This window comes from Crinia signifera, unplaced genomic scaffold (genome assembly GCF_055691185.1).
Source record: "Crinia signifera unplaced genomic scaffold, ASM5569118v1 HAP2_SCAFFOLD_604, whole genome shotgun sequence".
Taxonomy (NCBI): Eukaryota; Metazoa; Chordata; class Amphibia; order Anura; family Myobatrachidae; genus Crinia; species Crinia signifera.
The window spans coordinates 213-12,024 of NW_028142497.1; the positions used below are offsets into that span (position 1 = coordinate 213).

Below are 11,812 nucleotides of genomic sequence, written 5' to 3' on the forward strand. Positions count from 1 at the left end.
CAAACCCTTGAAGTACCTTTTTATATTGGAGAAGCTTACCAATCAGAGCGCGGTCACACACACAAAAAAAAAAAAAAAAACATGTTACAGTATGAAGTGAACCTAATGAAAAAATAGGAAATAAAACACCACAGAATACAAGTAAAAAGGAAAGTTAAATGGGGAGAATAAAGGCAAAAAATTATCCATTTTTTTCAAAACAATATTCACTGTGTTTTACTCATTAAGGTCCCTTGGGATGAGGGTGTCCTGAGTTAAAAACACATACACTTATGCGATTTTGGGAGATTTTACCCAATTCTGTGGATCGAGCACAGAAATTGGAGATTGAACCTGCTGCACATAATATCAATCGTATTTGCTGCCGTCATTTGTGACTGCTTTTGCAGCAGCGATATATCAGAACTGATTACCTGTGAGTGTGTGTGTGTAATAATATACAGGTCAGAAAAAGGTCAGAAAAAGCTGGTCATGGTTGACAGGAGGGATCAGCCTGGAAAACATCTCCTCCCATTGATGGCTGGTCCTAGCGGAGGGTTCAGCCAATGTACAATTTTGGCTAAAATGGGCTATCAATTATACTCAGGGATTACACTTTCACTATATTTAAGGGAGGGGATTTGATAAGTGTCCCGAATACTCGGATAGCCCCACCCCCAACTCAGCCCTCTGACACCGAACTCAGCCTTGTTGCAGATCTCTCTCTGCATGTGTCCCGGCCCGACCGCAATCCTGCACATCGATTGCACACAGTCTCCAGACCCAAATACATCAGTACTGTCCCTCTATTGGAGGCTGACCCGCAGTTGGGGTGGAGCAGGAGATCATATTGGTGATCGCTGAAGAGATGCCTTGCACCTGTGCTCAGCATCTCTTCACTACAGGCAGAAGAACAGGGAGTAGCAAGGGTGTAACTACCATAGGTGCAGGTAGGGTTACCACCTAGTCCCTTTAATTCCGGACACATATTAATTACACAGGTTCTGTGGCTGGCTGACTTCAAGACTCCACTTCACCTGATTTTAAACTGCCACAGAACCTGTGTAATTAACATGTGTCCGGAATTAAAGGGACTAGGTGGTAACCCTAGGTGCAGGGGGTGCAGCTGCTATGGGGCCCAGAGCTGAGAGGGGCCCACTTTACCTGTCAAAGTATCATGTGCTGTATACACTTTTCAGCATTAGGTGCTAAATAGGGGCACTTACAAACTTTGCTATGTGGCCCACATGTATCTTGTTACGCCACTGGGGAGTAGGGATGGCCATTGACCATGGATGATTTCAAAATCATTGATGGTTTATGGCTGATGTCAAATACTTTTGCCATCGATGGGGGAGAACCAGATGGTTTGCTTTTTTTGTTGTTGTTTGTTTCAAAGTGCTGGGGCATGGAGCAAAGCCCCGCCCTTGTGTTTTGATTGGCCCACCAGCCAATCAGTGAAACACAATGGATGACCATCGATAGTTAAAAATACCGATGGTCATTCATTGCATATGTTAACACTATCCATGACCAGTTGCACAATTGACATCGATGGCAACCATCGATGGCCATCCCTAAAAAATTTGTCAGGGAGAGAGTTTGGGGCTTGCCTAGTCACTATGAAAGTTTTGGGAATGCCCCCCAAAATGATAAAAAACAGGTGGTCGTGGCAATAGACCATGCCCCTTTACCGATGCCCCGCCCATTTCCCATTTAGCCCCTCCTCTTTTCACGACCAATTTTAACATGCAATGTTGGGAGCTATGCACTGTGATCAGGGGGGGGGGGGGGGGGGCTAGTCTAACCTGCCCCGGGGCCAGCCCTCCACCAATAGCCGCGACACTGGGGACAGCTCTACCTCTCTCTCCTATTTGGCAGCGCCCGCCCACCACAACCCCTCGGTAGCACTGCAGTATCAGTGGGGGTACCTGCTACCTCTGCCTCCTCTCCGTCACCGTGCTGGGCAATATGCTGGCAGTCTATGGCTGTATAATCTTCATGAAGGGGGAAAGATGGGACAACTTCACACAGCCGCCTCCAGCGCAGCTCTCAGCCCAACCGTCCTCGCTCGCGCATCTCTCAGCCCAACCGTCCACTCGTTGTCACGTGACAAAAAGGTGAGTGATGACGTCAAGCAACAGCCGCGAGGGACGCGCCTCCCCTAGCGCTTAGGTGCGGGGCTTACTGACGTGGGTGTGGTGCGCGGGCCGAGCACAGTGTGAGTGTACTTGAACAAGTGATGAGTAGCAGCAGCGGAGTAGCTTGCACCCCCCAGTAACACTAGAACAGCTGCTTCCACCTGCCCAGCAGCAAAGGACAGCCCCTGCTACCCACCCCCAGCGGTAGCACAGCAGATGGCCATCGACCATCGATGATTATAAACCATCGATGGTTTATGGCCGATGTCGAATAGTTTTGCCATCGATGTGGGAGAACCAGATGGTTTCCCACCATCGATGTCAAGCTTAAAACAAATAGTTTCGTTTTTGCTTTTTCCCCAAGGTGTCGGGACACGGAGCATAGCTCCACCCCCGGCACCCGCGAAGCACCGCCACCGCATTTTTATTGGCTTACAGGCAAATCAATCAAAGAAAATGTATGACCATCGATATATAAAAACATCGATGGTCGTCCGTGAATATTTATACACTATCGATGGAGGGTGTAAAGACCCAGTCTGCGCAGTGATATCCGCCGTGATCGCGGAAGCACATAGTCCGGCCAATCCCCTATCACTACCCCTATCACCTATCCCATCACCTATCCCCTATCACCTATCCCCTATCACCTATCCTCTATCACCTATCCTCTATCACCTATCCCCTATCACCTATCCCCTATCACCTATCCCCTATCCCTATCACCTATCCCCTATCCACTTATCCCCTATAAAAGCTATAAGTAAAGGAAAGGAAACCTATCCTATCACCTATCCCTATCCTCTATCCATTATCTATCCTTCCATTTCCTATCCCCTATCCCTATCACCTATCCTCTATCCCCTATCCTCTATCACCTATCCCCTATCACCTATCTCCTATCCCCTATCACCTATCCCCTATCACCTATCCCCTATCATCTATCACCTATCCCTCCTCTACCTCTCACCTATCACCTATCCCCTATCCTCTATCCCTATCTCCTATCCTCTATCCCCTATCACCTATCCCTATCCTCTATCACCTATCCTCTATCCCCTATCACCTATCACCTATCCTCTATCCCCTATCACCTATCCCCTATCCTCTATCACCTATCCCCAATCACTATCCTCTATCCCCTATCCCCTATCTCCTATCCTCTATCCCCTATCACCTATCCTCTATCCCCTATCAACTATCCCCTATTATAACATTATCCTCTATCCCCTATCCCTATCTCCTATCCCCTATCATCTATCACCTATCCCCTATCACCTATCCCCTATCATCTATCACCTATCCCTATCCTCTATCACCTATCCCCTATCATCCTATCCCCTATCACCTATCCCCTATCCTCTATCCCCTATCACCTATCCCCTATCCTCTATCACCTATCCCCATCACCTATCCTCTATCACCTATCCCCTATCACCTATCCCCTATCATCTATCACCTATCCCCTATCACCTATCCTCTATCACCTATCCCCTATCACCTATCCCTATCACCTATCCCCTATCATCTATCCCCTATCACCTATCCCCTATCACCTATCCCCTATCCTCTATCACCTATCCCTTATCTCCTATCCCCTATCCTCTATCACCTATCTCCTATCCCCTATCATCTATCACCTATCCCCTATCCCCTATCACCTATCCCCTATCCTCTATCACCTATCCCTTATCTCCTATCCCCTATCCTCTATCACCTATCTCCTATCCCTATCATCTATCACCTATCCCTATCCCCTATCATCTATCACCTATCCCCTATCACCTATCCTTTATCACCTATCCCCTATCACCTATCCCCTATCACCTATCCCCTATCATCTATCACCTATCCTCTATCCCTATCATCTATCACCTATCCCCTATCAACCTATCCCCTATCCTCTATCACCTATCTCCTATCCCCTTTCATCTATCCCCTATCCCCTATCCTCTATCCCCTATCAACTTTCCCCTATCCCTATCCTCCATCACCTATCCCCTATCACCTATCTCCTATCCCCTATCACCTATCCCCTATCATCTATCCCTATCACCTATCCCCTATCACCTATCCTCTATCACCTAGCACCTATCCCCTATCACCTATCCCTATCCCCTATCATCTATCACCTATCCCCTATCATCTATCACCTATCGCCTATCACCTATGCTTTATCACCTATCCCCTATCCTCTATCACCTATCCCCTATCACCTATCCCCTATCACCTATCCCCTATCACCTATCCCCTATCATCTATCCCCTATATCTATCCCCTATCACCTCTATCCCCTATCACCTATCCCCTATCACCTATCTCACCTATCCCCTATCCTCTATCACCTATCCCCTATCCCCTATCACCTATCCCCTATCATCTATCACCTATCCCCTATCACCTATCCTCTATCCCCTATCCCCTATCATCTATCACCTATCACCTATCTCCTATCCCCTATCATCTATCCCCTATCACCTATCATCTATCACCTATCACCTATCCCCTATCACCTATCCCCTATCCCCTATCATCTATCACCTATCCCCTATCATCAAACACCTATCCCCTATCACCTATTGCTTTATCACCTATCACTATCCTCTATCACCTATCCCCTATCACCTATCCTCTATCACCTATCACCTATCCCCTATCATCTATCACCTATCACCTATCCCCCTATCATCTATCACCTATCCCTATCACCTATCCCTATCCTCTATCCCCTATCACCTATCCCCTATCACCTATCCCCTATCCTCTATCACCTATCATCTATCCCCTATCTCTATCCCCTATCCCCTATCCTCTATCACCTATCCTCTATCACCTATCACCTATCCTCTATCACCTATCCCCTATCACCTATCCCCTATCACCTATCCTCCCCCTATCACCTATCACCTATCACCTATCCTCTATCCCCTATCCTCTATCACCTATCCTCTATCACCTATCCCCTATCCTCTATCCCCTATCCTCTATCACCTATCCTCTATCACCTATCCCCTATCACCTATCCCTATCACCTATCCTCTATCACCTATCCTCTATCACCTATCCCTATCACCTATCCCTATCACCTATCCTCTATCACCTATCCCCTATCACCTATCCCCTATCACCTATCCCCTATCACCTATCCCCTATCCTCTATCACCTATCCCCTATCACCTATCCTCTATCACCTATCCCCTATCCTCTATCCCCTATCCTCTATCCCCTATCCTCTATCCTCTATCACCTATCCCCTATCCTCTATCACCTATCCCTTATCTCCTATCCCCTATCCTCTATCACCTATCTCCTATCCCTATTCATCTATCCCCTATCACCTATCCCCTATCTCCTATCCCCTATCCCCTATCACCTATCCCCTATCGTCTATCACCTATCCTCTATCACCTATCCTCTATCCCCTATCACCTATCCTCTATCACCTATCTCCTATCCCCTATCATCTATCCCCTATCCCCTATCCTCTATCCCCTATCACCTTTCCCCTATCCCCTATCCTCTATCACCTATCCCCCTATAAACTGTTCCGTGAGTGACTGCTGCCCAGGGCTTGTACCACCCACTCTTCAATAAATTTTTCTGGAGTATTTCTTTCTACTCCTTCTTCAAAACCAATAAAGCGTAAATTATTACGCCTAAGCCGCCCCTCAATGTCGACCATTTTGCGCTGCATGTCCTGCATTTGGCCTGTCATTTTTTTGACCTGGCTCTGAAGTGGCGCTACTGTATCTTCTACAGCCGATACTCTACTCTCCACTTCAGCCACTCGGTCTCTGATCTTGCGTACGTCATCTCTCAACAGCATTAGATCACTTTGTATTTTATTGGTTTGCTCCACCATACGGGTCTCACTAGAGTTAATGGCCTCTAGCAGTTGTTGTAAAGTGACTTCTTGAGATTGTGGATTTTTATTCTCCTTCACTGGAGTGGTGTGCGGTGTGCTGGCCTGGGAGCTGTTGCTAGTCTGATGCCTGGCAAATTTTTCTAAACGTGCAGCAGCTGTGTTTTGGCTGGATTTCCCCATTATTATTGGTGTGTGATAACTTTCTTTTGAGAATTCTGGTTATACTGCAGATATTCTAACCAGTTTTATTCCCTATTATCCAATAGGGGCCAGGACCATTCACAGCCAACCTTCAATGCTTAGTTCTCAATATATTGGTTCTGGTATTTATTGATTGGTGCAAGAAAGTGCAATTCAAGTACCTTTATCACCGTTGGCAGATTGATTTCTCCTGGATTACAGCATACAGCAGCATACAGCCTAGGTTCCAGCAGACTCTGTAGGCCAGCGAGCATCCGTTCGCCTCACAAACTGCGCTGCCCAAAATGCTTTGCACTGTCTTGGGGCTACCAGGGAACAATGAGCACCGCAGGAACTGGAGCCTGGGGTGCAAAAACAGCTTGCTCCGCCGCCACCACACCTCGTTCCCCCTTTCTCTGCGGCGGGTGTCTCAGGCTGCCGTGTTACTGTGCTGTGCACGCCGCCCACGGGTCCGCTCTCTCACAGCGCGTCACTCTCTGGCGCCGGGAAACTCGGGGATGTCGCCGCCGATGATGCGGATCCTATCTCTCCGTGCAGCAGCGCCTCTCTCTCCTCGCTGCATCAAAACGCCCTCTCGCCAGTCTCCACCGCAGGCACACTGCACCGCCGGAGCAGGGGGCCGACGCACCGCACACCTCCACCGGGGGTCACCACGACCACAGGCTCCCACTGGTAACAGTCTTATTTTTCCTTTATTCCAACATGTGGATGTGCGTAGGAGAGGGCTCCTTAGTTCATGGCACAGGGAGATTCAAGCACACGCTCTCACTCGTGCCCTGCCGTGGCCACGCCTCCCCCTGGCCTGAAAGTTTTGCCACTATAATTGTGTATTATTGTGTACACTCTTTGTTCTATATGTTGGATACAATCCCCAGTATCGCATTCTGATTTCACCAGCAACGTTTTCCTTGTTTTACTTTCATTTTTTTTCAGCGCTTACCCTGGTGGAATGCGCACTACAGTAACTTAAAAGATATGCTGCTGTAAAAAATATAAATAACTGAATTCCTTACAGGATGCTTTCAACAGACAAACATCAATCTCAAAGTGTACTTGTGCCTCCAATATAGCAGGCAGTAAGAGTTAATGGGCAGTATTCAATGCGGCCGGTGAGGGGGTTAAACGGCAGGGCTCACCGAAAACAATGACCCTTGTCGTTTAACCCCAGTGCCGGCCAATGTCAGATGGCCGCGAGGATTCCCCCAAACAGCGAGGTTCGTGGCTAAAGCAGGGACGCCGCTGCATTTAGCCACGAGCCTCGCTGTTTGGCGGCCGCACATGCCGTTTCCGGCCACACACGCAGTTGCCTGCCAAGTTTATTTCTACTTTCGATCGTGGGGCTGCGCTTCGAGATCGGATCCAGCTTAAACACTGTTCGATTTTGATTTGATTTTGGGATGCTGCACCCTGCAAATAGATATTGCAATACTCTAAGATGCCTTGTCAATTGACTTGGGGGCTTTCCAAATTTTTGCATACATATGTAACCAAGATCTCTGAATTACATTATCATGTAGATTTAAATATTGTTACTGATATCATTGAGTGTGCTGGGGGAAACAAAATGTGCTTCTTTCTTGCTTATTCTAATGTTCATATGACTGCGATTGCATGCATTTCCTTTCCTGATGCTGTTTCTGTCTATTGAACGAACAAGGTTTTGGAAGTCTGCTGGGATAGTTCGCAGATGACATATATAAGTACAAGTACTCTAATGCCAACCCTCCACTTATTACTTATGTGTTTGCAGGAAAGACCACAGTGTAGTGTATCCTGAAGATCAGCAAATCACTGTTCCAAACCTTCTGAAGTTTATCCTAAAATATGCCACCCTGCCTTCTGCTGCAGCTGATCCTCCTGCCTCCTGCCCAATGCACTATCTGCAATACAAAGAAGATCAAGTCACTTATCTGGAGCGAGAAATCCAAAGACTGAGGGCTGAAATTACAGTATTACACAATGCCCAGGATCAGCTGGCAGAACGGATTTCGAAAGTGAGGAAAGATACACAAGACCTTAAAGTCCAAAAACGGACCCTAGAACAACACAACAGAGCCTTGGAGGATCACACGGAACAGTTACAAGCTCTGTGTGAGCAAAAAACTAGGGAGGTGGGCACGATGGCGGACAAGATGAAGGAGCTGGTAGCGGCTTCTGAAAGTCTTCTGGCAGAAAATGCACTACTTAAGTTTCTTATGGTAGCACTGGAAGCCAAACACAAAACTAATGCAGAGACAGAAAGGTTTGATAACCACGAGGATGGAATCCGGCCAAGCACTGATGTTTCTGAGGGACAATCTGATAGCTCCAGCACAGAGTATAATAAAGAAAATAAAACAGACTGATATTTTTTTTTTTAGCAGAAATATTTCAAAAATTATTTATACAGATTTTCAAACTGTAAATTAAGGTCTTTATTTCCTTGGGGGTCAGGAATTAAAACTTCTATTTTTGTAACAGCCTAGTTTCTAAGAACAAGTTCTATTCCAGATTTTTTGTCTGCGTTTGTTCTGGCAGAAGTTTGATGACTTCTCTGAAATTAATTAAATCCATGTTGCCTGAGGTTTAATTCTTGTTTTTTTTTTATTGTACATTTTGAAAATAGTTAGACAAATTGTCTGAATAATCTGCAATAATCTGCATTTTTTTAAATTCAGTTCTTAAATAACCCCAACAGATCATGTTTTCTGCATTTCTATAATAATGATGCACAGGTAATCTATTTTGCTTTGTCAGTAATTATCCCCCGGTTCCCACAGGCTGAAATCCTGAAAGCAGGACATGAGATAAGGTATTAAAGACTAGAGTTGAAATCTCAAATATATCTCAACAAACTGTAATATCCACTTCTTATGCAATTTAATAAATAAATGCACAAAAGTCCATTAAGTCCCAGAAAAATGTCATTAATACCATTGTGCGCTAAACTATGGTGCTTATTCAGATCTGATCTCAGTACAAATTTGGTCTCAAAATGGGCAAAACCATGTGCACTGCAGGTGGGGCAGATGTAAGATATGCATAGAGAGTTAAATTTGGGTGGGGTGTGTTGAAACTGAAATCTAAATTGCAGTGTAAAAATAATGCAGCCAGTATTTACCCTGCACAGAAACAAACTAACTCTACCAAATCTAAATCTCTGCACATGTTACATCTTGCCCCCCCCCCCCCATATCATATGCAGAGAGATTTAGATTTGGGTGAGTTATTTTGTTTATGTGCAGGGAAAATACTGGCTGCATTATTTTTACACTGCAATATAGATCTCACTTTGAAGTACCCAACTCTAACTCTTTCTGCACAAGTTACATCTGCCCCAACTGCAGTACGCATGGTTTTGTCCATTTGAGAAGGAATTTGCCTTTGCGAGTGAACCAGAATAGTGTCCATATTATCAACAGGAGAGGGCCCAAAGCATATTCTTGCACCTGGACTTACCGCTCGTGTTCCACCACTGAGTGTAATACAGTGCAGCGCAGCTGGGGCAGTTGTAACATGTGCGCATTAGATTTCAGTGGGGTGTGTCCAAACCAAAATTTTTATTACAATGAAAAAATAATGCTAACATTTGTGGGCTACATCCAAAAGCAGCCAGTGCTTACCCTTCACAGTAAAAATATAATTGCATTTGCTCTCCTTGCATGGCATCATGGTTTGTTCCAGACACTTTTTTCCCCTATTTCCCCAGAAACATTTGAAACAGGCCTAGAGAATTTACATGTGTAACCCAGGTCTGGTTCCAATGTATTTTATTGTAGTGTTGTGATGGAGTCACTTCCTGACTACTAGGGCTACATTTAGATATCTGAGAAGCCCCCATTCCTGTCACCTACTTAAAACATGGTTAAAGCATACAGAGAAAGGAATTTTCTGGGTACTTGTGTAGTTTCACGGCGGCAGGCTACTCTACGTTTTCAGCGTAGGCTAAGCTACATGGTCAGCGTAGCCCAACTGCTGCCTAGCGTAGTCAGCCTAGGGACAACGCGGCAGCACTGCGTAGTCAGCTTAGTGTCCCCGTCAGGCAGCTAGTCACTGTACTGTCCCCGGGAGCTGCAGCTCTGTCCCTGGCAAGCCTTGTGGGCGCCTCTCACACAGCCCTGTTAACTACCATATCCCCTGCGCTGGCGGAGAGGTGCTCCATCTGTCTGAGATGCAGGGAGGCGGACAGGGTTAGGGGTTCGGTAGCGCGTGCGTCTTCTGCACAAAAGAGGGGTGCAGTGTGCAAGTGCATCTCATGCACAATAAAGAATGCCTCCATTTCAAACCCCCACTATCCACGCCAGGCTGAAGCTTGGCGAGGGGACGCGGTACGCGTCCTACCGTCCTTTTCATACCCCCACTATCCACGTTGGCATGGAGTTGTCTTTATAAAGTGTGGCGAGCGCAGCGAGGGGAAGCGGGTTACTTAACGTGTATTCCGCATCCGCTCGCCACGCTTCGGGCTCGGTGGCTTGCTGCGCTCTCCACACTTTACACCAATGTGGATAGTGGGGCTATGAGAAGGTCGGGAAGACGTGTACCGCGTCCCCACGCGGGGCTCGCTAAGCTCGCCACGCTTCTGACTGGCGTGGATAGTGGGGGTGTTTCAGGAACACATTCACACCTGTCATGTCAGGCAGGTTAAAATGGTCAATGGTTCCCCACAATGTAAAAAGCCCTGACTGACTACGCTAACTACGTAAGCTCCGGCTAGCCGCAAACCTGATGCTGATACTGACAGGGACACCTGACTGACTACGCTAACTATGTTAGCTCCGGCTAGCTGCGAACGGGTGGGAACACTACGTCGATACTGACAGGGACGCTGACTACGCTGGCCGCAGGAACACTACGCTGATTCTGACAGGGACGCTACGCTAACTACTTAACTGCCGCCGTGAAACTACACAAGTATGATTTCCTGTTATCTGGTGTTCTCCAGTGTTCCCTCTAAGCTGTGCGCACGTGCGCGCGCACACAACTCGACGAGCGTGCGCACAGACATTACAACTGAGCGCACAAAGCAGCAGTGGTCCCTTTTTGCAGTTGTGGACTCAATTAATGTGTGTTTCACCCATTAACTACATTGTGTGCTGTGTTTTGAATGTTTAAATGTTTAATATCATTTTGAAGTAAAGTAACACAAATGCTGAACGTCATTTTCCAGTTATATATAAGTGACGCACAAAAATTTAAATTTCCTTCCAAAGTCGCACAGCCAAAATCTTTTGCCGCACACAGCCCTCGTAAAATTAAAGGGAACATTGGTGTTCTCCACCGACCCCAGTGGCTCATAGATGGACTGGATATTAGAGCAATTGATCTACTTGCAGATTGTACATACAAAGGACGACTGCGATCCAGAATACTAGGGACACAAGTGTTTGTGAAATGGAAAACCGTTCTAAAGTTTTACAGATATCCTGCTTGTGCAGAGATAGTATAATCAATCTGACTGTCATACTCCTTCTGTCTGGAATAAAACCCCACTCACCTGCCCGTCTTGTTGTTTTAATGAAAGTATGATCCTTGCATAGAAGTCTACACTTTAGAATGCAAGAATGAAAGGTAAGATCTGAATACATTTATAGAAGGTGTCAATATTATGGAGGTTAGGGATCCACCTGATAAAGGTCCACCTTGCTGT

General features: G+C 46.4%; 1 protein-coding gene across 1 annotated transcript; it reads left to right on the forward strand.

Moving 5' to 3' along the window:
- The first annotated feature begins 1,786 nt into the window (after window positions 1–1,786).
- LOC146055764 (thioredoxin domain-containing protein 11-like) lies at window positions 1,787–9,069 on the forward strand. Its single transcript, XM_083168316.1, has 2 exons — window positions 1,787–2,099; window positions 7,937–9,069. Exons 1-2 carry the CDS (start codon window positions 1,951–1,953, stop codon window positions 8,529–8,531), a joined length of 744 nt encoding a protein of 247 aa, XP_083024442.1. The 5' UTR covers window positions 1,787–1,950; the 3' UTR covers window positions 8,532–9,069.
- Window positions 9,070–11,812: the final 2,743 nt, after the last annotated feature.